This window comes from Pararge aegeria, chromosome 5 (genome assembly GCF_905163445.1).
Source record: "Pararge aegeria chromosome 5, ilParAegt1.1, whole genome shotgun sequence".
Classification (NCBI taxonomy): domain Eukaryota; kingdom Metazoa; phylum Arthropoda; class Insecta; order Lepidoptera; family Nymphalidae; genus Pararge; species Pararge aegeria.
The window spans coordinates 4,963,486-4,990,046 of record NC_053184.1 but is presented as its reverse complement, the minus strand read 5'-3'; the positions used below and the strand labels follow the sequence as shown (position 1 = coordinate 4,990,046).

At 38.6% G+C, this 26,561-nt stretch overlaps 1 protein-coding gene across 3 annotated transcripts in view; it reads right to left on the bottom strand.

Moving 5' to 3' along the window:
* The window catches only part of LOC120623891 (protein kinase C-binding protein NELL1-like), an 86,394-nt gene that overhangs the window by 4,829 nt on the left and 55,004 nt on the right, over nt 1–26,561 (bottom strand). For 2 of the 3 annotated variants that reach the window (XM_039890175.1, XM_039890176.1), the window contains exons 3-16: nt 11,682–11,832; nt 10,086–10,362; nt 9,822–9,977; nt 9,353–9,481; nt 8,771–8,864; nt 8,068–8,259; nt 7,575–7,694; nt 5,623–5,762; nt 4,742–4,862; nt 4,148–4,387; nt 3,104–3,211; nt 1,916–2,058; nt 1,302–1,454; nt 405–575 (exon numbers count right to left, since the gene is read on the bottom strand). In XM_039890175.1, the coding sequence (XP_039746109.1) occupies nt 405–575; nt 1,302–1,454; nt 1,916–2,058; nt 3,104–3,211; nt 4,148–4,387; nt 4,742–4,862; nt 5,623–5,762; nt 7,575–7,694; nt 8,068–8,259; nt 8,771–8,864; nt 9,353–9,481; nt 9,822–9,977; nt 10,086–10,362; nt 11,682–11,832 (2,195 nt within the window). The remainder of the gene's footprint in view (nt 1–404; nt 576–1,301; nt 1,455–1,915; nt 2,059–3,103; nt 3,212–4,147; nt 4,388–4,741; nt 4,863–5,622; nt 5,763–7,574; nt 7,695–8,067; nt 8,260–8,770; nt 8,865–9,352; nt 9,482–9,821; nt 9,978–10,085; nt 10,363–11,681; nt 11,833–26,561) is intronic. The other variant, XM_039890177.1, reaches the window with a different exon arrangement.

Here is a 26,561-nt window from a genome sequence, read left to right as displayed (position 1 = left end):
AGGGAGGACCTGGAAAGCTTAAGTATCACGAAATACGCTCAAGTCCTATTATATATTGAAATCTCTATCTTAATTCTCGAACACTGTTAGAAAACTCGCATCGCTGATTTAGAGACAATGTGTCAATTAGGTAACACAAAGTCTGCCCAGCCGTCCATAGAAGAGGGCCCCGATATCAGATTTCACCCGAACATGGATCCTTACCACGGGGCTAAGCGTTCGGACGCTAGTCCAAAAGCCCACTCAGTCTGAAACGTTGATCTGAACGAATAATAAAAAAAAATAGGTCACCTCGAGATCAGATAGGATTACTTGTTTTGGGACTAAGAATGGTTAGGGTGAGACATGATCAGTGTTTATTGATGGACATTCTAGATGTGTGGGTGTGTCCGCGCGGTACGTACTTGGCAGGTAGGACAGTGCGGGGGCGCGCAGCCCGCCAGCTCGAGGCGGTGGGGCGCGCGCCACTCACCCCCCTCGGTGCTGGAGCCGGTGCCCACCCCCGCAGCCGGCCCGGCCGAGCAGCAGGCCGTGCCCTCCTCACACTCGGGCTCCCAGCAGTCTACTTCACCCAGCTGAAAGTTTCCAACGAAACATGATAACAAACATATGATTCATTTGTAGATTACTGGTGACCCCCCCCGGCGCAAGGGTGAGCGCTGTGCCTGTATTTTCAGCTGGAGGTACCTGGCTCGATTCCGAGCAGGAACAATATGATAATTTATTATTTCCAAATATTTCCTGTCTGGTCTGGTGGGAGACTTCGGTTGTGGCTAGTCACCACCCTACCGAAAAAGACGTGCCGCTAAGCTATTAGCGTTCGATGACGCGCAAGAACCGATCAGGAGTATAAGTTAAATATAACAGCTCCCTAGCAGGTAAGCCCGCTTACATCTTAGACTGCATCATCACTCTACATTATGTGAGATTGCAGTCAAGGGCTAGCTTGTAGTAAAATAAAAAAAAAAGCTCGATTGAACTCTTTATTCGGTTCTGGACAGATTCGTGACTAGACAGATTCGCTAAAGGGCCGAAGGTTACAATGTGTCAATTAGTACAAAAGTAAAAAGTGAATATTATATTTTTGCTTTAATTAACTAATATATAATTTCGAGCACAGTATTGAATTATCGTCGAAGCTGTCAAAAGAATATTAATCTTTCGTCAATCCAGACCGAAATTTCCGAAAGTAGTTGTGAACTTAACTCTTAGCTCACTACCTTGAACAAATTATGTATCCAGGCATCCAAACTGCCCTCTATGGGCCTATTTGAATAATGACAACAATGTGGGCAACGTACTAGACACTCGCAGATCTGGCACTGGTAAAGCCAGCGCTCGCCGCTGCGGAAGGTGACGTGGTGCATCTCCTGGTGGCGGCAATGAAAGCGCGCTTCGCAGTGCGGACAGCACGCCGCCGGCGCCAGCGACAGCGACGACTCCGTACTTGCGAACTGAAAATTATGAACAACATATTTAGCTAAAGGAAGTGAGACATAAGTACATTAAGAACTCCCACTTGCAAAGAGGAGGAGGAGAGACACATGTTACGAACTCCCGTCTCCCACTTATTTAGCCAAAGGTAGTAAACACATGTTACGAACTCCCACTTAGCCAAAGGGAGTGAGACTCTTGCTACGCATTCAAACTTATTTAGCCAAAGGGAGTGAGACACATGTTACGAACCCCCACTTATTTTGCCAAAGGAATTAAGACACGTGTAACTAACTCTTACTAAATCACCTGGGTTAACCAGTTTTTTGCGCAAGCTATTGTACTTTAATATAATATTTAAAAAAAAGCTTTTATTGTGGATTGGTAGACTTTAAGATTATTATGGAGAACTCTTAGGCATGCAGGTTGTCTTACGATTTTTTTCTTGGCTGTTATTTTTTTTTGAGAAGAGATTTCTTACGGTAAGCGAGGTATTGTCTTTATCACAAGCGCAAAGCGCTCGTACGCAGGATGCGACGCCGGCGTTGCAGGAGCACGAGCGGCATCCGCTCGCCTCCATCCACCGCTCGCCGTCTGACAGGATCTGTCCTTGCCACGAACAACCTAAAGGATAACGAAATATTTGACTGTAAATCTGAGATAATATACGACATTAATATTCTAAATTATTACTAGACTACATTACAAGTATGACGAATTGATGCATTGTCAGTTCAGCAGCATTGTATTTCTCACGGGGACTAAACGGTGTTGTCGACCAGTACGGTTAGCCTTTTCTCCACGGGATAGTTATCTTCTCTCATAGTTATCACTCTCTGAGCATACGCAGTGTAATTTTAAATTATTTGGATATTATTTCCACCCGGCGCTAGAACGCGGGTGGAAATAATATCCAAATAATAAACGTCTAATATTAAACGGGTGGGAAACTTCTCCATTTTTCTTTTTCCGTGCTTTGGCAGGTGAGCAAGTAAGTTAATTCCTTCATATTTATAATCGTGAGGTAAACTTTTGCCCTTCTTGATATCATGCACGTCACTTAATACACACTTGGCATAAGTAGTTGAACTTTTATTGGGAATAACAACATGCAGAACATTTTTTAAAAGAAAAGTCATTATTAGAAGATATTTTTGGGATTCTTCTACACTTGATTGTACGAGTTCTAACGACAAGGTGTGTGAAATCAGTACGAGGACTCGTAGAGCAATAGTTATTATTATGACTACTGTTCTGATAAAGCCGTAGGTAAAATTAAATTAAATGGATCAGAGCGGGATGATAATTTTGAACGTGGCTTTTAATAAAATTAATAAGTTTTTATTGCTTAAATATATGAGGAGATTACTTTTATTGTATAAATAAATTTACCACGACAAAACACATATCGCCATCTAGTCCCAAATAAAGCGTAGCTTGTGTTATGGGTACTATGATACCTGATGGATGTTTTTATGAATATCAATACATAAATACTTAATAAACATATAAACACCCAGACACTGATGTTTACAAATGTTTGTGTGACTTATGTTCGTCACACAAACATTTTCCAGTTGTGGGAATTGAACCCACGGCCTTGGCCAGCAAGCAGGGTAGCCGCCCGCTGCGCCAATCGGCCGTCAATAAAAAAATGCATGTAACTTACTGAGTTCGCAGGAAGGTGTATCACATTGACATCTAAAACCTCCTTCTACATTTATGCAGCGAGCACTTGGATGACACGTATGGAAGCCTTCTGTGCATTCGTCTACATCTGAAACATGAGATGACTCCTTTTATCCTTATTATATTGCAATCAATGGATCGTACCCAATCTTAGTACTCGTATCACAAAATTGGTAGGTCGTGGATATCCTGAGATCAGGAAATATAGCAATTTAGTCTAAGGATTCCAGTCTCTATAATTAACTAACTTAAATTATTAGTTGCACTAATGTCACAGCGAAAAGCGGCATAGTGGGAACGATTGGTCTAAAAATAGTCCTGAACTTTTTAGAAAGAACATATTGAAACTAATTAATACATTTTGATACTTTTAGACCTGTCCATTTAGCTTCGTATAGGGTAATATTTATGAACTTCAAATCATCATCATTTTCATGAACCCATTAACGGTCAACTACAGGGCACGGGTCTCCGCCCACAATGAGAAGGATTAAGGCCTTAGTCCACCACGCTGGCCAAGTGCGGGTTGGAGGGCTCCACATGCCATTGAAAACACTTTGGGAAACGCTCAAGCACGCAGGTTTCCTCACGATGTTTCCCTTCAACGTTGAAGCAAGTGATATTTTTATTGCTTAAAACTCACATAATAAAGTTAGAGGTGCATTCTGGGATTCGAACTCGGCCCTCCAAAAATGAATCTAAAGTCCTTATGTGAGGTATCAATGCTCTACAACAAATAATTCTGTTCAATCAACAACTCATCCACATTTCGTCGTTCGTTCATTAGAGATTCGAATCGTATGCCATACGTAATGTGTTCGGTGCAATACAAATGCTCTACGTCAGGCAACACATCCATTTTCCCAGTACGACGTAAAAATCTTTAGTACGAGTTAAAAAGAAGCCTTTAACTTGTACTGAAGATTTTTACTATTTTATATCACCTGCCCGCTTAGTGCATACCCTGTATGCACGCCGCCGCTCTTATGCTTTATTTCAATACCAGTACTATAAATAAACCCACCTTCACAGTGGTCTCTGTGCGGATCGCGCCTGTATCCGTCCCGACACACACAGTAGTAGGAGCCAGGCGTGTTGACGCACAATGCGCGCGGCACGCACGGCGCGTGCGCGGCGGGGTGCGCCAACGCACCGCACTCGTCCACGTCCCGCTCGCAGCGTGCGCCGCCGAAACCGCGTGCGCACGCGCACCGCTCGGGCCCTGCGCACACGCCACCGTTCAGGCAGCCGCCTGTACAGATAGCTGGAAACAGTAATTGCGGCTACTGTTATTAGGTTATTGGCACATTGGTCTAATCATTATAAAGTTCGACTAAGGATCACGCGGTAGGCAATAATTTATAATATTGGGATTTCTGTCAGTAAATTCCAAATAGCACGGGGTTATGAGATTGCAGTCTACTGTTGCTCCTGCTGGTTAAATTATCGATTATTTTATAGTGATAATTATCGCCCTCCTCGTATGGAATAACTTCGCGTGGAGGATTTAAGCTATAAATCCATATGAAAGAGGTGGCCTGTGCTCGACAGTTGGTCATAAGGCTGAAAATCCGTGTTATCTGAATATAATAACGTAGCTAGTGTATATGGGACTCACGTATGCACGTGTACCCGTCTCCGGAGTATCCGTCCCGGCAGCGGCACGAGTAGGAACCGGGCGTGTTGCTGCACTGCGCGTGCGCGTGGCAGCCGTGGATCTCACTCGCACACTCATCCACCTGCAACCAAACGAAACAATCCAGATTGAACGTCACTTAAATGGATGTAGGTGGTAGTTTAGCAAAAAGGGCTCAACTTACTCAAAATTACTAAGCTAATGGAATTTGGGTCATTTTATCTGATAACAGTAAAATACCTACCTATTACGTGGTTTGGTTAAGAGTCATACAAAAGTGCCTTAGTTAAGTCTTGTATCTCTTTTGCTGGAATAATTCTTCATAATGTTATCAAAGACGTGTAAAGTCCACCAATCGGTACTAGGGTAGCGTGGTGGACTACGGCATAAACTCTGCTCACTGTGGAAGGAGACCCGTGCCCTGTAGTGGGCCGGATGGGTTGAATGGTGATGATGATAAGTACCAACAAATCATTTTGCATACTTAATTTTGAAGATTGAGTCCTTTTTGCTAAACTACGTTAATAAAAGTAAAAATAAGATATTATTAGGATATCGTGATGATGTTGATGTTGACCATTACTGTTTTCTGAATAGGCAGCCACAGAATTAGTAAAATAAAACCCTCAATTAGCTGGATTGGATGTAATGCAGTGTTCAAAAACAGTGAAAACGCCCCGCGCACGTCGCACATAGCACCCGGGGAATGAAGCTAACTCACAAACTTCTCCATTTTTTCCTATTTTATAGTAAACGTTTGGAACATAATAAAATAATTACTGTCAACTACTAAATGGAAAGCAATGTCGTGTACACGGGTTCCGTATGTTCTTCAATCGGTGTGGTCAGCATTATGGAGTTACCTCAACGCAATTGAATTTGTCTCGCCTCGTGTACCCCGGTAGGCACTGGCACACGTAGCTGCCAACGACGTTGACACAACGAGTGTTGGAGTGACAGTGGTGCCCGTACAAGCCCCCGGCTGCTTGACATTCATCCACATCTGGAAAGCAACAGGGAACTCTCGAACTCGGCAATTTGATAGCTACTGGGTGCTTTAATTTGTACGATATCGTAATCAAGCCTTACGATTTGCATCATAATCATTAACCTAATTCCCGTATATTCATTAGTGCACAACAAACCATCCATAGCTTTCAGCTTTTGTGTTGGAACGTTATAATAATTGGCAGAAATGGATATTCAACTATTTATCTTATATGATATATCGAATCGGCGGCAATATGTATTTCTGAAGAAAATATGAGCCGAATTTAAAATAAAAGTCGTTCAAGAAACAAATCTCTAGCCAACAGTTAGCAGAAAGATAGATAGATAGGCTTGCAAATATTACAAACCACAATTATCACATATAATAAATAAAAAAACATGCAATATTAATACACTACAATAATACAATAGCGTTAATAATAATGAAGGTAAAAAAATATTAAAAAAAAATGAAATAGTAAATTGAAAATTGGTGTTCAATGTCAAAATAAAATATAAATGTTGTTTTTTTTTTTTTTTTTTTTTTTTTTTTTTTTTTTTTTTTTTTTTTAATTTTAACACTTTTATTCCATTCACAATCATTCATTAAATTTTGTAGCAAAACTGTACAAAGACAAAAAATAAAAATAAAAAATAAAATAAAATAAAAATAAAAATCCTTTACTTCGACCATAAAGTTGATCATAATTGTTAGTAATAACACACCTTAAAACTAATGTTAGTGATCTTATATCTATCTAATTACTTAATCCTAATACTATATCTAAGACAGGCTTGATTAGTCAGCATGTGCACCATATGACAATGGTTCAGGTACTGACAATCAAACCTGTCAGCAAATGCCCTCAGGATGGCATTGGAACTAGCCCTTACCCTGCGCACCAGGGATGTGCACCGCTTACGCATGGTGGTATAAAAGCAATCCACATGCGCATCCGCGAACATACCCGACGCGCTGCAGTAACGAGGCAGGCCCAATAGCATCCTGAATGCATTATTGTACTGGACACGCAGGGCATTGTACTGTTTCTGCGTGTAGTCCACCCACAGGCTACTCGTGTAAAAAGAAGTGCAGTAAGCTCTAAAGAGCGTTACTTTTACAGGAATAGTACAACGAGCAAACCTGCGAGCGATCATGTTCGCTCTAATAGACAATGCCCTGCGTTCTCTCTCTATGTCAGCATCGTCTTTCAGGTCAAAAGACACCAGATGCCCTAGGTATTTGAACTGAAACACCCTCTTTAAGGGGGTACCGTATAACTTAATGGGTGGTACGTTTGAGGGCACTGGTTTCCCCTTGGCCTGAAAGACCATGCATTCGCTTTTTTTTACATTATACGTTAACCCGTGACTGCGAGCGTAGCTTTCACACATGCTTAACAATTTAGCCAAGCCACAAACAGAAGCACTGAGCAACACCATGTCATCTGCGTAACTGATGTTTTTGCCATATTGTAAAAAATCATCTACTGAAAATAAAAGGAAGATTGTGTGCGTGCCTGATTTTTATGGATGGTTATGTTTGGTGGTATTTTGTGAAAATGGCTATTTACCCAACGGACGGAGCTGGCCAGTGGGCATGTCTCATCAAAATTCTGACTTAAAATTTATTGTGCATCTACGTTGTGCTCGAAAAAAGTTACCCGCATTAAGACGAGCTAGGAAGCTTAGCAAGTTTTAAAAGGGAGTCTTGTATGTTTACAGAACTATTTCTAAAAGCAAGGGGATATAATATTCGCCAATTTATAAAAACACTTATAAAAAATAAATATGAACAAACACGATAAAATGAAGTACATCTCACCTTCACATGTAATTCCATCTCCTTGAAATCCTTGATTGCACTTACAAGTGTACTTTGTATTGAGATTCATACAAGTCGCGTTTTCGTCGCACGAGTGACCCATGCTGCAATAGTCCACTCCTGAAAACAATCATCCATTATAATGTTATGAATGATGCGAAAGTGTGTGTGTAAGTTTTTCCTATGTCCAGCTCAATGACTGCTTGGGTCTTTATGAAATTTGACACAGAGATAGGTTGCATCCTGAAGATGGGCATAGTCCATGCTTACTAGGTATCCCGGAAAATCAGGTTCCCAGTTCTCTATTTAACGGGTTCAATAAACAAAACCTAAAAGTTAATCCATGTGATGAAACCAGGCTTACTACTGCAGCCAGTAGCAGTATTATGCTATTCTTTCTTAATTCTTCGGACTTTAAGGTCCTATTAGGTAAGGCCTTGACGTGATATGGTAAATAATACTTTAAGGAATGGTAGTAAGCTGGAGTGCTCACCGGGACAGAACTTGCAGCACTCGCCAGGGACGGTGAACTGGTCGGGCTGGTCACACGGCAGCGGCGGGCACGCGGTGTCGGGGTCGACCCGCGTGCACTGCATATTGCCGTCGTGGCAGACGCACTCTGCACATTCCTTGGGCGCGAACCGCTCCCCGTGCTCGTACAGCGTGCCTTTTAGTAGACATTGCCCTGAAAACATTTAGGAGACGACAATGTTTAGAACTGTGAACTAGCACTCGTAGTCGACATCATTTGCATCTTAAGGAGATATCGAATGTTTGCCAAAAATCTGGACCATTGCGACGGGGCAAATTCTAATAACCCTCACCTTAAAACAATACAAAAAAGATTTTTTTTATTGCCTATTTTTAAAAAGTTAGCTATTTGATTGTTTGAGCTTATTACCAGGTCATACTCTTAATTTAATTAATTAATTTATGATTTTGGATAATTGAAGGAGTTTATACGAGTATGGCAGCTGAAGTGGCAATGTGCAGGGCTACGTAAAGTGACACACTGTCGAAACAAAAATCTGGCAAATCGAACCTCGTAGAAGTAGAACAGAAGACCGATCTGAGGGATCAATCAACGTGTAACAACTAACATTACACGACTTAAATTTTTAACCGACTCCTGTGTGCAGTTAGTTTAAATGAAGTTTATAATGATAAGATATTTACTTTGTTAAATGTTTACTTACTAAGACAGGTAGGGCAGCATTCTCCTGGATGTAATACTGGATTTTTACACTCTGCTCTATCACACTCAACTGGTCTGCAAGTTATCTCACCATGCTAGAAACAGAAAACAACAACCATTTAACCTCTAGAAGAGAGACAGTTATTTGAAAATATCGAATTAAATTTTTCATCTCAGCTAAGAAATAGATAGCGTACTTGGCACGGGCGTAGTTTTAAGGGCGTTTTTAATATCATAAAAAGTTGAATTTGACGTGGATGCAATAGATATTTTTTCAACTAAGCGGTGTTAGACTTGAGATTCCCTGACCATAAGGCTATTAGCCCTCTTTGGCCTCCCTTTCGGGGGGACCGAGTTCAATCGCAGGAATTCGAAAAAGCTTAAAGGTTTCCAGAGTGATGTGCGTATCACTTGTTTTAACGGTGAAGAAAAAACATGAGAGTCTACCAAACGTTCTCGAAAGCATGTGAAGTCTACCAATTCGCACTTGGCCAGCGTGTTGGGCAACAGCCTAAATTCTTCTCATTCTGAGAGGAGTTACCTGCCATGTTGTGAGCTGGTAATGTCGTGATAATTTTCTTACCACGCAGGAGCACCGATTGCAGTCTTTTTGCCAGGAGGCACCGTCTGCGTGCACGGTGCCGTTCGAGTAGCATGACTTCTGACAGTCGCACTGCTCCAACCGCGCCAGCCTCGCTTCTGTGCCCACCAACTGCAATCAAAAACTTATTAATGTTGTGTTCTGGTATAGATATAATACCATTAAAGCGTTTGTGTTAGTTCGCTTGCACTTATAAGAAAATTCGTTGTATTTGTTCACTTAATACAATTTTATTACTATACAATTGAAAGAGACCGATGATCTGGTGGTCATAAAAGATAGTCAAAAATAAGATATATGCAAACTCATAACAGGAAGGCTATTTTCAAGTGTGAAGAAATGGATAGCTCTAGTTTCCTCTCCGAAATACTTTTTAGTGCTTCTAAATATCCGAAGACAGAAAGCTTTCTGTGTCCCTCACTAACATCTTCCATTGAGATATTTAAATTACCTTAAGTGAAAGGTCATGGATGTGCGATGTGAGCTCCTGCACGGTTGCCTGCAGCAGCGCGAACTGCCCGCAGGTCGGGCACTCGGAGTCCAGCCCCGGGCACTGCACCAGGTAACCGTGAGGCCCGCTCACTAATCTTACTTCTTGAAGAGTTCCCTGTAGATGCAATATATGTTATGCCAAGCTTTTACCAAACAATAAAAATTATGTATTTCATCTGATCTAAATCAAAGGAACAAATAAATTGAAAATAAAGCTTCTTACCTTAAATAAAGAATGTTTGCTATTCCTTTGTCCGACCCACAGCGAGAGCTGCGGCTGGGTGAAGTTGCGGTCGGGCGGCGGGATCAGGCGGCGGTACAGCGGGTGGCAGTCCACGAACAGCGTGGCCTGCGCGCCCGATACGGCCAGCGCCACGCGGTGCCACGCGCCGTCCGCCAACCGAAACGGAAAGGTCTCCACCCGCGCCGTGGCACCGCCGGCAGCCACGTAGTGCAACCGCACCTCATCGCGTCGCCCACTCGACTGCAACTCCAGGTACCTGCGTATCGCACAGCCCCATCGCTACTAAGTATCGATACCCGTCGCCGCGCTCTCGGAACCTCCCTCCGAGCGAACTGTTCCGAGGTACACAAAAACAAAGCAAACAACATAAATACTCGGACGGCAGACGGGATGGGACCGGCCGCGAGCGTACTTCGGCTCGCTCTACATCTCAATATCGCTCGGTCGGGAAGGGGACCATGTACCTCGGAACGAATCGCGTTCGATGTCAACAGAGCTACTCGGTGTCGATGGAAAGTCACAGGGAGAACGCGGTTTGCGATGTCCGATCGCAGATGGAAATTCTGGAGGGAGATTCGGCGCCGACCAGCGTACTATTAAAGGACTCTTCCGATCGGAGCGACGATATGGAGCCCGAACCATCAGCGTGGAGCGAATGCACAATTACTGGTTCCCATGTCGCTTGGAATGCAAGTGCGGAGCCCTGCGGTGGGACCTCGAGGGGCGCGGGCCCGCGGCGGCATACAACAACATCCAGAGAACATTAACAAAAGACGGATCATAAGGGGCGGTTAGACAGATAAGAACAAAACACGTCAAGACACAGAACACAGGACGGACGACGGTGCAGGAGGCACGATGGACGCATGCAATCGACCCGCTCGCGCACACATACGGCCATGCAGGGGTCACAGTGAGCGCAATTGGGTAACAGATGGATCGAGGAGGGCATTCCGAGGCACAGGACATTCCAAGATACATGATTCTCCCCTATGCGCGCGCACGCATTCTGGCTGAGAGCGGCATGCGTGCGCGCGCAGCGATGTTGAGATCTAGAACTTACCGGTGGGCGATGCTGGCTTTGGATTCCTCGCTGCTGCGCGCCCGCCGAGTTGCTGCCAATCGCACGGTCACCCGGGCTCATGCCGATCTTCTACCCGACATCAAATAAGTAAACTTATTAGATAAGGGTATTATAAAACGATATAATATACCAATTTAACAATTATTATAAAAACGATTTAAAGCCAATAAAGGTAGATTTTTAATGAGAAAAACATTTATGCTCTACACATGGAAACACTCTTCATGCAAACTTATTATTAAAAAATTGTACGGTAACATACAATTATGACGTCACATAGCATCCGAACGCACAGATTTGGTTAAAGGTTACACTTTTACTAATGAGATTAATGAAACATGACGTGTTACCTTGTCATCACGTAATTCTTCAATAATATATCTTTGGCTTTCTGTCTGATGCCCTTGTAAACGTCATAGTCGTAATTGTTAATACGGGTATACCTATGTTTTTTTTGATACCAGGGCCACATAAACTGTAAGCAGTTGTACCTGTTGTAGCCGTGTGAGAAGGATAGGATGGTGCCGGAGTTGGCGGGCTCCTGGCGCAGCGCTGCGAGCACCGTGAACTCGGGCGAGCGCCGCAGGAGCTCCGCAGCGCGCTCAAACGCAGCGCCTTCCACTTGCAGTGACCGCGATTCCCCTGAATACAATTATTTACTAATATTATCAATGCGACAAAACAAATAAAAACACACTTGTGTTCGTTTGTTAGTTGGATTAGCCATCAATCAAAGTACTTGAAAGAACGGTGAGTTATATAGGCTACTTCTTACCCCAGGATGACTAAAGGTTCCCAGGGAGTTTGTTAAAAAACCGCTAGTATATAGAGATAAAATATTGATCAAAGAACCAACCTGGATAAACCAACGTGTAGCAACACGGCACAACTGCTACGCAGACGAGTGTACTGTACCTTTGCAACCCCTTAGTGCTTCTAAATATCCGAAGAGAGAAAGCTTTAGGTGTTTTTATAAAATATATTACACTAATTATAACTTACTAACACAAGTCACCGAGTCAACCGGGTGGGTGGATTGGTAGTAAGAATACACACTACATTTCCGCGCTGAATAGTTAGTCTGATCATTTACGTAAAAAATGAGTCAGATTTGACTCTAAGACTGATACAATGGCCTTATGTGTAACTCTCTATGAAATTAGCATACTTCCGCCATTTACCGAATTCTGTAATCTCCAGATGACGATATTATTTCTATTTAAGGTATACTTCAATCCCCAATATTTTTCAAAGGGAAGCCGACTTGGCCGTAAGGGTTATAAGCTCAAGTATATAGAGCCTACGTTATACCTAGGTTTAGTTATTTACTCGACCTCATTAAGTACGCTTATGCGGTGCAATAAATTTCGATAAAAATCAGTATGTTCGCTACTCCCCGTGATTACGACGCGACGTCTTGTACGAGGCTTTAGATATACGCTGGCAGCCTGCCAACTTCCAATTCCGAATATATAATAAGCTCTATGAAAGTTTTCTGTATTATTTAATTTAACTTTTGGGTCGAATTCTCAAAATGTGGGTGGCCTAGTTGTGGTTCTGGATAACCAAATTTGTCGTTGTCGTAAATAAAGACCTTGTCGACTGAACAATCAAACGAGGTAGATTTTAAGATTTTAAGATAAAGAAATCAGCGAAGCAATTGATCTGTCCGTTATTATCGATGAGCATTTTGTTTTAAATAAGGATTATTGTCGAAAACCTTCGATTATGGGCTCCGAAAATTGACAAAAATTGTATGTGGGTAGGCATTCTTCATCGTCATCATATCAACCCATTACCGGCCCACTACAGGGCACGGGGTCTCCTCCCACAATGAGAAGGGGTTAAGGCCGTACGCTAACACGCCGTCCAGATCGGATTGGTGCGGGTAGGTAGTAATAATTTATAAAACACATCAAATTCAGACTCAAAATTAATATATTTCTAGTACTACACGTAGTTTACGCCTTCTACGACTTGTTAGTTGAAATTACTTGCCACAGCCAGTTATCTTAAAATTCCTCAAAAAAGTTTAAGATGTTGCTGCATTGATTAGATCATATCGCTACCTGCCGGAGACCGGACCAAAAACATTTCGGTACGGAAATCTGCGATTTCTTCAATACAATTCTTTACGATCCGAAATAAGCCAAACTAACAATATGTCACGCGTACAAACGAACACGTCAACCAAGTGCGCAATACAATGATTTCGAAGGGGAAATGGTATGACGAAGCGCACGTGGCTGATGGACCCCTGCGGTTAATGTCGCGGAAGGGGACTCTGTCCTCGGCCCTCGAGGGACTGCGATTGCGATTCAAATAACCTTAATTGTTGTCGAGTGAAATTTAAATTAAAATCTAAGCTTTTACGATGTTTAGCGGCTGTGTAGGGTTAGTGAATTAAGAACCATAAGCTAAATGAAAACCGTGTTAATATCCCGCTGGCTTGTCAATTATTTAAGGCCTATTTAGACCAATGAGCACAGGAAAAAATAATGAACTCGTTTGCCTTTGTCCGTTTTAGGGGCACAACCAGCTACATCGTTATAAGCGTGGTAGTCCTCACTCTATAATTATCCCACTGCTGGAAATAGCACTTATCTCATGGCAATGAGGGTTTAGTAGGTTTTACCAACCACCAACCATTATCAGCCCATTACAGGGTGTCTCAGAATGAGAAGGATTTAGGACGCCTTTCCTCGGATTAACATTTTTTTTGTATGCGGTGGTAATTTTTCGGTACAATAAAAGTGTATTCATTCATTCATTCATTCGTTGCCTGGCAGATATCGCATTCGATCCTTGTCCCATATGCCTTGAAACTTCCTGTTATCTGTGAAGAGCTATGTCCTTTATCTTTGACAATATTTATCAGGTCTTCATTCAAATTACACAGTACATGCTTGATAGTATACACTTTAAAATAAAAAAAGAATTATTAATACGGTTCAAATTTAAACGAGCTAAGAGGTAAAATTGATAAAAAAAATTATCGCAAATCCCGGAGGAAACTTATTGTTTATCGGAATAAAAAGTATCCTATATATTGTATAAGTGGTTCACTTTATTGACGCGGTTATTTTTTCTTTCTTATAAAAAGGAGTTTAATATGGAAGAACACAAAATGAAGCTTCCAATGCTTAGTCAATAAAATAATATCAAAAGTTCACAAAGCAATTTGTACAGCGAGGAGTTACTTTACTCCTGCCTCGGGAGCAAGTTTGAAGCAATAATTCGCATCCGCTACAAAATCTCTTTCAGCTTAACTTTCTCGACAGTGCATTGAACTTCGAGAGGCGTCTACGCTCTCAGAAATCCGAGAACTTAAAAAAGCTTAGAGAGTATAAGATGTAGCGAATAATTGAACTACAAATAACGAAGTTGTTTACCCAACAGTTGAAAGTGGTATGAAAATCCATTGTATTTTTTTAGCTCCACTACCCCGAACCGAGAGGTTCTTTGAATAACTTCGTTAGGTTGAAATAGATAACTGTTTTCTCTCTGTGAGAGTATAGAGAGATTTATAATAGTTATCATCCTAGTGACGAAAGTTTTATTAAAATTTAATTTGAAGAGCTTTTTGAAAAGGTTCGGCCCCATAATTTTTATGAGGAATAAAATTTATTTTCCTTCTAAAAACCTATTTAAAATACAAAATGAGTTTCAGGAATATCTGGACACAATATTACAAATATATTTCACCTTACTAAAATTTAAGACGAGATTACCTAAAGGAGCAAATTAAACAAAATAACGTTCCAGGACTTTCATTTCACGGTGAATATTAGTAAAAATAATGGGAAAACCACGGAAGAAAAACCAAACAATGTTAAGCAGCGATTGTCTACAGCTTTTGAAAATAGAAAAAATTTTTTATCCTAAAGAAGATAACATGTCTCTGAGATTGAATAAAAATATTCACCTAAGAAAGGTTTTAGAAGAGTTACGTCAGACTTTCCACAGTAAATATTGAGGTTATTGTCGTGTGATAAGCTATTCAATCTAAGTGGATTACTTCGTATTCGAACACGGCGTGGTCTCTGTAACTAAGAAAACTCCTTTACTAATACTCTATACTACTGCGTGTAAAATGTTTCGTAGAAATAAAAGGGATTTTTGCGATACTTCAGGAAGATTTTATATCAAGATTAAGCATTTATATTATAAGTATCTATAACAATCTCTTATTTCCATTTTTTTTTGGATTGTTTAGATATGCGTAGTTACTAACACATAAAAGCCTCTAGAAGAATAGTACCTTAGGTTTTAGTTAAGAATTTTAACAATTTAATTTAAACTTATAAGCAGTGAATCTATCTTCTATCTTCTTTCTATAAATATAAAAGAGAAATTGTGTGGGTATGTTCGCTATAGGCTCCGAAACGGCTGGACCGATTTCAATGAAACTTTTAGGGAATCAACGGATTAACCTGGCGAGTAATCCTGTAAAGTTTGGTGACGATCGGAGCACTCCAATTTTTGAACTGTCAAACTGTCAAATGCAGCTTTTGTTTACTATGATGATATTCTATTGTTGGGTGTACATGGGTGTAGATAATGATCTTCAACCGCTCGAGAAGAGAATAGAAGAGAATGAATACGGAGAGAAATAAATGATTTAATATATTATGAGACTTAAATTAAAAAATTAATGATGTAAGTTTATTGTTTAAATAAAATAAAGCAAAATCTAGCCCGGCGTAGCGGGCTGGGTACACTAGTGATAAATAAATCAAGAGCATTTTTCTTTCCCTACCTAAACGCTAATGTATTTTAATATCTATTGGCGGTGCCTTAGAACGATTTGCAAAAACATCCACTGTATTTTGAACTTATAATATCCAAATTTCCATACAACATTTGAATGTCTTTTAATTTTCCGAGAGATCTTGTTTCATCGGTCGGTTATATTCCCCTGGTTCAGGAGTAAGATTGTTATTAAATTGCTTCATATTTTACTTTTCGCTGGCTAAAATAATATTAGGGTATACAACGATGGAGTCTTTTAATTTTGGCGTTTGTGAAATTGGACGAATGGATGATGCAGGGATTTTTTAGTTAAACAAATGTGTTCATTAATGCAAACAAAGAGGGAAAATGACACAAATGCTGAAACTCATTTATTAATACGACTTTGCATATAATTGTAAGAATGCCTACTAAAAAGAGTGATAGTGTCCCTACGTTCAGATGGATTATACAGTATTTCTATGTTCAACGGCCGTTTGTGCTGTAGGTTATCTGACAGTCATGAAGCTAGGAAAAAAGCCTTCTATAGGAAAAGAAGATATATAATAATAGATAGATAGATAATAATAGATAGATTGACGTTTGTTTTTTTGTATTAGAGTTGTTAACTCCTGAGGGAGCTTCGGTGCCATGTATGTAGAGTGGGTTTTAGAGAGTATGTGCGTTGCTACGTGTAGCGGTGCGCATTATTTCCTAGCCCAGAGGTTCCCAAACTTATAAAGCTACTTACAAGTTAATAAAATTGTCACGGCGCCCGTGCCATAGCCCAGCTTGTTAATATACATAAGTATTTGCTAGTTCGGCAGGTAGGCGCAAAAAAAAATAAAACATACTCATTATTAAACTAATATAACCAGAGTAAATAATACATTTTAACAAAGAATTAGGAAAAATAGAACTACCCAAACAACAAAATGGCTGAGCTTGGTGATCCCCACATAATTTTACCAAGTGTGGGACAAGCCCGTGATACCGCTGCACAAAGCCTATCAAAAAATTTTTTATTTATACTCTTTATTTACACACAAAAAATGCAGAAGAAGAATGAAAAATAAACTCAGACAGAAACGATAGGCGGCCTTATCGCTCAGTTGCGATCTCTGCCAGGCAACCTTAGGATAAGGAAAAGAAAAGAAAATATGTTTCTTGATTCGTTTGAAGTACATTAGGTGCACTTCTGTACTTTATTCGGGCGCCGAGGCGACCAGGTTGGGAAGCCCTGTCAAAGCCTGTTCATAAGTAGCAACCCGGGAGGTACATAATGCATGTTCCATATCACATACAGATTTATCCAGTATATACATTTTATAAATTAATCAATTAAAAATAATTAAATCTATATATATAAAAGAAAGTCGTGTTAGTTACACTACTTATAACTCAAGAACGGCTGTACCGATATGGCTGAAAATTGGTAGGTGCGTAGCTTAGAGCCAGGAGGCGGACATAGGATACTGTTTATCCCGTTCGACAGCGTTCCCGTCTGAGTTGACATAAAAAGTCAGTTACACCATTTATAACTCAAGAACGGCTGGACCAATTTTTATGATATTTGATTTTTTGGATTCCTCTTAGACCGGAATAGGATAATAAGTATTAAAATAATAACATTCATCAAAAAAAATATGATGCGCGGTACAAAGTTCGCCGGGACAGCTAGTAAATCAGCTTCAGTTATTTACGCAATTTTAAATTTTATGGGTCGCTCACATTTGATAAGATTCCATTTGATTCTCGAATATTTGCGCGGCAAGTTTTTCCCGAGGCTAGGACGTAAAAGTACAGTTCCTATCGATGCCTCGAGGTTCGATATCGAAGGTGAGAGTAAAAACAATTAGAACAGTTTCTGAACACACTTTTACTATTGATGTGGTATGATTTAAAAAAAATCATGAATGTTACCAAAAAGTTGTATTTTTACATTCCGTAAAGGAAGAATTTTGCCTAGTAGAAGTAACTGCAATGAATAATAAAACAGATTGATCTAATACAGAAATCCAGTAGATACCCTTAGTATAAGACGCGCGAACACAATCGCTGAACGGTTTTCGAGAGACGAATAACGGTAACGTTAAATTAAAATGGACCTTACCTTAACCTACCTTATTTTAAAGTCAAGAAGACGATTTTATATTTTCTATATATATGTTTTTAACAGCACTGGTTGTAGAATGTTCCAACTTATTGTCACCACAACAGTACAGCACAATGCTCCAATACACCAAAACGGCCGCCCAATGATTGCAAGCGAGCAAATCTAAGTACTAGGGGTTCAGCTCTTTATATAATGCCATAACGCGAGAGCATTAACGGGACACAGTTATTTGTGTGCAACCCCAAAATGTTTTGGTTTCATTAAATCACCCTTGTCGAATTTATCTACACACAAATATTTGCTCCGCTTTGTGTAAACATCGTTGTATGGCACCCTGTGGTGAATTTATTTATTGGCTCTCGTTATGACATGACCAGTGACACTCATTCCCTTTGATATGTGTCCGATACGGTGATGCAAACAGTACCCTTGGTGATAGATTTGCACGATCGCAAAAGTAGAGTCATTTTTAAATGTCGAAGCACGATCGCAACCGCAGTAGTTTTCGGATATCGGATATCGAAACACTAGGGCGTTAAAGTGAAGTGGGCCTAATGTTTTCAGTCGCTAAAAGATCTCCGAATTTGCTGATACATAATGTAAGCCATTGATTTAATATATTACCATCTTTGCAAGCATACAAATCTCATTTGAAGATTGATTTTATTGATTTGAGACCGTTTTGAATAAGTAATGTTAATGTCGAAAAAAACTCGATTGATTCGATATTCAAAAACGGACTCAACTTCGAACCTGAAATAGCCTGAGCCCATTGAATTAATAACATGTAGAATCCTCATGCAGCCATTATTGTTTGCAGCGCATTGTGTCAAAAAACAGTTGAAGCGCCCCGCGCAGGTCTCACTACACCCGGAATGTTGCTAGGTCACAATTTTTTTCTCGTTTTCCCATTTTATGTTGAACGCTTAGAACATAAGTGGTAAAATAATTATTGTCAACTGCTAAATGATATGAAGTGACTAACCGTTTGTTCGAGATCTTAAGTGTAGTGGTTATTGATGCTTTGATATTAGTCGTGTACACGATTTCTTAATATTCTTAATTTTGTGCCTGAGACTTATTTCTTTGCGAGAGAAATTGTTTTTGTTATATATGGACAGTTAAATGAATTTCATATACATTAATACAACAAAATGAAGTCCAGCACACATTCATTTCTCTTGCAGCGAGGCCAAAAAGTTGGCAGCATTGCACATTTCAATGGCCAAGCTTGTTGGTTGGCCAAGTTATTCCCGGTAGATATGCATTAGGTACTTGAGCCAGAGATGGCCAATACTAACTACGACTCTTTCTTGCGTCAAAGTAATTTCGATACTATTTTGATGCGAATCCGTTACAATAATTTTATTTATTTATTTTAGCAATCTCTCATTAACATAAAAACCCCGTTGGGGTCCAGCTTTATCATTAAATTAATTTAAAATTATTAATTCTAAAATAAATCATTAAGTTAATTGGTTTTATAACAATAATAACAAGGAAAAAAAACAATATGGAGTAAGATGTAAAAAAAATGCAGGATAATTTTATTTTATCTTATACCAAAATAAAACTTATTATTATGTCTCGGGTGGTGTCAATTGCGCAAAACTTCAACACAAAGCTTAACTATAGGCAAAATTGCTCAAGCAATGCAGATCACTATGCAGTGTTGACTTTGGAAATATGTCCCATTTATGAAGTTTGAAAGTTTTTGGCCGGTCTCCATTTTGCAATTTAATAACACAAGTATTTCTCTGAATTTATTACTCCTACAAATATGAGTTGTGATTTTTCACCGAAGCATTGGCTTTAAAGTGTCACATGACTTCGCTTCGGAATTATAACGGATCAGCGGATAAAATCACTGCAGTTCAGTGACGCAAGAGGGCACCAACTCCGGCGAACTGATTGCAAAAACATTTCGAAATGCTTTTTTTTTATTTATAAACCGTTTGGTATGATAGTGTAGCGAAGGTTTCATCCATACACCATTCTTTATACTAATAATATCAATTCCTTGTCATGCCTAGACCACAAAACAGATTTTGATAGATCATTGATCTAATCAAGGATATAGATTGCATCCTAAAAATGTAGGTAATATTGATGGTGTTCATATATTGCAAGCATTTATGTATATTATTTATCAGTCATCTTAGTACCCAAAAACAAGCTACGCTTACTTTGGGGCTAGATGGCGATTTATTTTATTTATTTATTTTACGGAATAAAAATAAAAAAATTGCCCTGGACAATTCCCGCGGAATAAAATCTTATATCTTAAAAAACTAGAAGTAAGATAAAATTCCAAATCTGCTGCGTTCGTAGTTATGAATGCTACGAAGAACTTTTTAGTACAAAATGATAAAGATTACTATAATTTCACTATATTTTTTTATTAATGTAGGATAATCCTACTTATCTACATACGAGAATATTTATATACGAGTAGTTTACATGCTTACTTTATATACTAAAACGTGCTGTTATTTTAACGTATTTTACACGTTTCGAGATTTGGTTGAGGCTCTGGATGAAATACCGCCTGAAAGTTAACTGTGTGTAGGTGCTAAAATGTGAGCATGAGGTAATGCTAATAGGCTTAAAATATTACCATTAACTAAGTCATATTATGTGTAACTACTTCCTAATAGATTATCAGTAAGCAGCGAATGTCCAACTTGATAGTCAGACCTATATTTGAAACTGTACATTCAGTTAAGTTGATGAAATCGTTCCTAGAAAGTTTAGTGGTTCGATAAGAAAACTCGCCAGCCAGTTTTGAGTTAAGATAATATTGAGTTTGTCGGCTACAACTTGGATCCAAACTATATCTAGCGAACTTAGATAAATATTAATCGTTTCAGATATTGTTATGACTGTTGTTTGTTTATTAATTTATTTCCACACCTCATCTAAAAGAAAATATGAATACCTACTATAACTATAATGCTGAGACAGGCTTCGTCTCATAGCAGAAAGTGATAAGAGCTTTTGTGTTCTATGTGAGTCGGAAGGCTTCAACGATTATTATCAGTTAGAGCAGACAATAAACGATGCTAGGGGTTGGATAGCGCGAACTTCGTATAACTCCGTGCTGGTAGAAAAATAGAAAGCCTAACCATTTTGTCTCAATGCGGAATTTGGACCCAAGACGTCGTTATCAACGAAGCAGTTGTGCATTCTTGTCGGGGTGGGTAAGTAGTTTTTAGTAGGTTCGGATAGTTTGGATATACGAGTATTTGCTCTCTAATTCTTCCAAATTAATTTAGTATATATTATATATGCCATGTGGTGACGGCAGCTCAGAATACAGTTGTCACCTCGCCTCCTGCTCCCGCAGAAGTCGTAAGAGTTGACTAAGAGAATATAACGGAGAACGGGTAGCAACGTGTTCTGTGCTACGAGTACTACTACAACCTCCTGCGATCACTAATCCGTATGCTTAGCGTGGTAATTATGACTATATATTGGTATATATAAAAAACACGTTAAACCATTTTTTTTTACAAACTTTAAAAGGCTTTATATTCTGAAAATTATTATTTAAGTTAGCATCTTTAATCAAAATATTATTTAAATTATCACCTCTACAATTTTTTGTAAAATAATAAGTATTTCAAAAAATAGCGGTCTGAGAATCCAGGATATCGAACGTTCGAACGTGTTGCTGACCGATAGAATTTCAAATACATTTTTGATACAAATTTCATACTTTTTAGTAATATTGCATCTATTTGGCTGTAGACTTTTTATCATCCGTAGGTTAAGATTGTATGTGAATAAGAACTATAGCGGCAACTTGGAAATAATAAAAACACGAACAAGAAGAAAGCTTGAAGCTCTGGGCTCAAGGAAGTGCAACTTTAAGTATACTTTGTTTATTTATTTAAAAAATGAGGATCGTCCCCTCTGTCAGAACAATGGCATAGCCCTGTACCAGTCACAATGGGATAACAAAATAATAGTAGCCAGTTCGATACGTTAGCTATGTCTGTCTGTGTCAGACATCGCTTCGCTCCATTTCCGCTATTGTAACGTTATTCCTGTAAATGACAACCATCGTTAAATATCCCATGCGTATACCTTGTTGATGAATATTGAAAAAAAGTATCAATCGTCACAATTAGTTCCGACACAATTTGTTTTATTTTCCAGTATATAGGAGTAATTAAAAAGAAAAAGACTGGACGAAATCCAAAGGAACACTTCGGATTACTTTCAATAAAATATGGCGTTCAATAAAGTATTGTAAGAAATTCATCGGATCATCAAGTTCTTAATACTCGTAATAACAAAATATACTATTAACACAAAAAGTGTTCATGAAAAAAAAAACAATTTGTTAAAAATAAGGTCACCGCTCAGATTTCGTTTAGATGAATTGGTTATTGGAAGTATCTCTATATTTCCCTTTGCCCGTCGATCTTTTTGCAGGTTTGCCTTACTCTTTCGAGTTCTGAAATAGATCTATAAAATACATCCAGGGCTACCACCCGCACTTTTATAATTATTAAATATTGAACGTTGTTTATGGTAAACGTGATTTTGGTATCCCTACATTATTAATAAATAAATAAATTAACTAAGACCAAACACACATCGCCATCTAGTCCCAAAGTAAGCGTAGCTTGTGTTATGGGTACTAAGATAACTGAGGATTTTTTTTTTTAATAATATACATATATATATATATATATATAAATACTATATATAATATAATACAGACACTGAAAAACATTCATGTTCATCACACAAATATTGTCCAGTTGTGGGAATCGAACCAACGGCCTTGGACTCAGAAAGCAGGGTCGCTGCCCACTGCGCCATTCGGCCGTCAAAAGTGTGTAATTACTTATGTTATTTTCCTATTTTGACCCTTGTGGTCATTGCTTACTTAAATAAACAATAGTGTTAAGCGATTGCTTGCGTGTAACGGAATGGATTGCATCAGTAATGAGTAATGCCAATGTTAATCGTCAACTTGATACTTTTTCCTCACGTTTTTTTAAAAAGTAATATGAGAATCTGGGGTGAGTTTACCAGAAATTTGTTTAGTATTATTTGTATGCCAATAATATTATATATCATAATTAAAACGTTTTCCTAGCGTTACAAAAGTAAATATAAAACCCTAAGATAAATTATATCACTGCTCGATATGACGCAGTGAACCTGTTAGTAAATTTTGCTATATTGCCATGTTATTAAACAGTATTGTCCTGTAGACAATAGGCCGACGTTTGACACCGGACAAAGCGGACCCTACAATTAGGACGGACACCCTTCGACAATTACGCTCACAGCTCACATCTCGACTAATGGTGCGCTTTACGACAAACGTAAGTGAATCGTGCGAAAATGCAGGTCCACATGTCAGTAGGGCTGTTGAACATTTGGAGTTAGTTTTAGCTATACGTACCTAGAGTTATTGCTGAAAATTAGCGTAAAGTATGCGTTTATAACGCACGGCATTTGCTCAGCTGTAAGTACCACCTGCACAAATTCCAAGTGGTTTTATTTTTATTATAACTTTTAGAAAAACATACAGTAGCTTTACAAACTTATGAATGATATTTTTTTCTTTTGCGTTGAGATGCAGATACTATTTGTAACACATAACGAAAACTAGTTAGTATATTATTATTAATATATAATGAGATGCTTCAAAATATAGTATACATTTTTTAATTAATTTCAAACTAAAATTTTATTTACAGTTATACAATAATATTACTTTTGTAATATTTTAAATGTAATATAGTATATTTATTATAATTGTAATATTTTAAACTAGTGAATACAGGAAAACTTTGAAAACAAATGCTGGATTAGCACCGTAGAAAAGTGACAACCCTGTTTAAATGTGACAGATTGAGTTCATATCGCGGTGCTTTAATCACCGTTTGCGGCACCCGCTGAGGGATGGCGTATTTGCCGGGAGGATTACGGCCGCTCATTGATAATGGACTGTTTGGGACAGCCCTGGGGGATTACAATCAATTGCGCGAGAGATTACAGCTAGATTTCCATTTCCAGATACATTTAATAAAATATGCCCATGAGAATGTTTTCCAATACAAAATTAGATAAACGAGCGGGAACGTTTATCTCTAAAACAAAGTTTTCTATATGCATTTCCTGAAGTGGTTAAGTAAGTTTAATGCGCTTTCAGAATTAGTTATGTTTAGGATTATGAGTGTGATACACATACAAGTGGTCACTGGTAGAGATCTCTTACAGACATAAATGTTTGCTTGACCACAGCTTTTTTGATAATTATAATATTGACCTATTATTAAGTATGATACACATAAATACTCTTGTAGAGATCTATTACAGAGATAAGCGTATATATAATATGTCACCTATCTTGGTACTAATTATTTAATTAAAAAACCTCTTGCGAAAAATTCATTAATCTATAAAGAACAGGACTCATATAAGAGTAATATTATGTAGAGTTTTGATAGTAGTTTTAGGGATGAAACCAGTCTGGTGCCTTGTGGTGGAATGGTAAAAGTTAAAAGGAGGATAAAGATTCAACAGTTTTTGCATACTCCCCGAATTATATACCTATCTCATCACCATCATCATCAGGCCTCGACTCACATCGGAGAGACAGTTTAAGAGCATAGACCCACCCCGCTGCTAATGCGTGTTGGTGGACACCTATCTATACTAATATAATTTTAAAGTTATAGTCAAGTCACAATAGCAGCTTTATTGTTCTCAAATTTAATAAGATTGCCGGTAGAAACAAAACTTGGATATATTCGTATCCTGCTATTAATAATTTTATTATTCAAATACCTACGTATTTTCATTTTTATTATTGCACCGATTCCGATGAAACTTGATAGACACATTGTTACTTTTTTCCCCGACATTCCCACGGAATCGAAACCGTGGGGCGTTACTAGTCTTAAATAAAATACTGTCACATATGTCATACACATATGTCAATGATCATGAGTAGATCCCGGAAGGGAGAGAGCTCAGTCAATAGTGAAGAAAAGCACGAATGCCTTTGAAGTATATAGGTACTTTACGAGCCTTCACAGCAATGCTTATTTCCCAAAGGAATGTCATTCTATTGGTAGTAGTAGTAGTAGGGATCCTTTTAGTATTCATTTTATAACTCAATCTCAAGAACAGTGTATTGAATACATTCCCGCGGTTTTTCAATTCAACTAATCAATTTATTGATATGTCAATGCGACTCAAAGGCCTCCTCTCTCATAGGAAATATGTTTTTAATGCACTACAATTTAGCCCTTAACTGTAATCCCAGCTAGTGTTAATGATGATGCAGTCCAAGATGGCAGCGGGCTAACCTGTCAGGGGTATTCTAATAAACCTATATCCCTAATCAGCTTCTACCTGACATCGTACCGGAACGCAAAATCGCTTGGCGGTTCTCCCTTGTTGGTAAGGTGGTTTAGAGAATAGACCTACCGCACTGCTCCGCCTTTGTGATTAATAGATATATTGTGTCAGTTTTTTATACTTATTTTCAAATATTCTTTAACGTTAACGTATGTTCATACGAAACGTACGTACGAAATGGGCGGGAGTGTTGCTTGCTTCCTTACTTATTTACGTACTTTGCGGTTATTTATTCACATAATATTCTTTTTAATGATAAATTACTTAAAAAAAGGGGAGAAATCGTTGTGCTAGTAACCCATTATAGAAGATAATATATTTGTCGGGCGATTTGTGTTTTAAATTGACTTCCAAGAGTGGAATGCCAGTGATGATTCTGCATGGGTATTTTGAGGGGTCTCTATTTTCTATACAAGAAAAATGCAATTTCATCTCGCACGTCCGGCACGTGTTATAAAGCACCCATCTCGTCGATGCGTGTCAGTAAACTTGCATAAAGCAATAGCTTCATACAGTTTTTGATGCTCTTGTATATATATAAGAGTTGCACTCGGACTGGGGTGCGCCCCCTTGAAATTTCACGGGAAATAAAAACGATTCGTAATCCAAACACACGTACCGGATTGTAACAATACTTCAATACTTCCTACAGCAAATTAAAAACATAGTTCGATATGGCAATAAAAGATTGACTGGTGGAGTTGTAATTCCACCAATTTCATTATCGTTATCACCATCAACTTATGAATGCCACAGTACTATAGGCAGTGGGGGCTTACTGTCATCGCTTCAAACAGTATTATTTCAAACTAACGGTTTTATAAGACATACTATGCTGTTGCCCGCGTTTTATTTCAACTACGGTCTTTTAAAAAATCTTGTTGGAAAAGTTCGTTTTCTTGGAATAAAAAGTAGCGTATGTTATTCTCCGCCCTTTCAACTAACTGTATACGAAAAATTTAGTTGATCGGTTGCTAAGTTAGGACATGAAGGAAGGACAAACAAACATATTTTTAATTTGCTTTTTTATTTATAATATTAGTAAGAATATTGAAGTTTCAAAAATAAAAAAAAGGATTATAAAAACAAATAAGAGCGCCACCAATCTTTAAATAAAACTGTTTTAAACGAT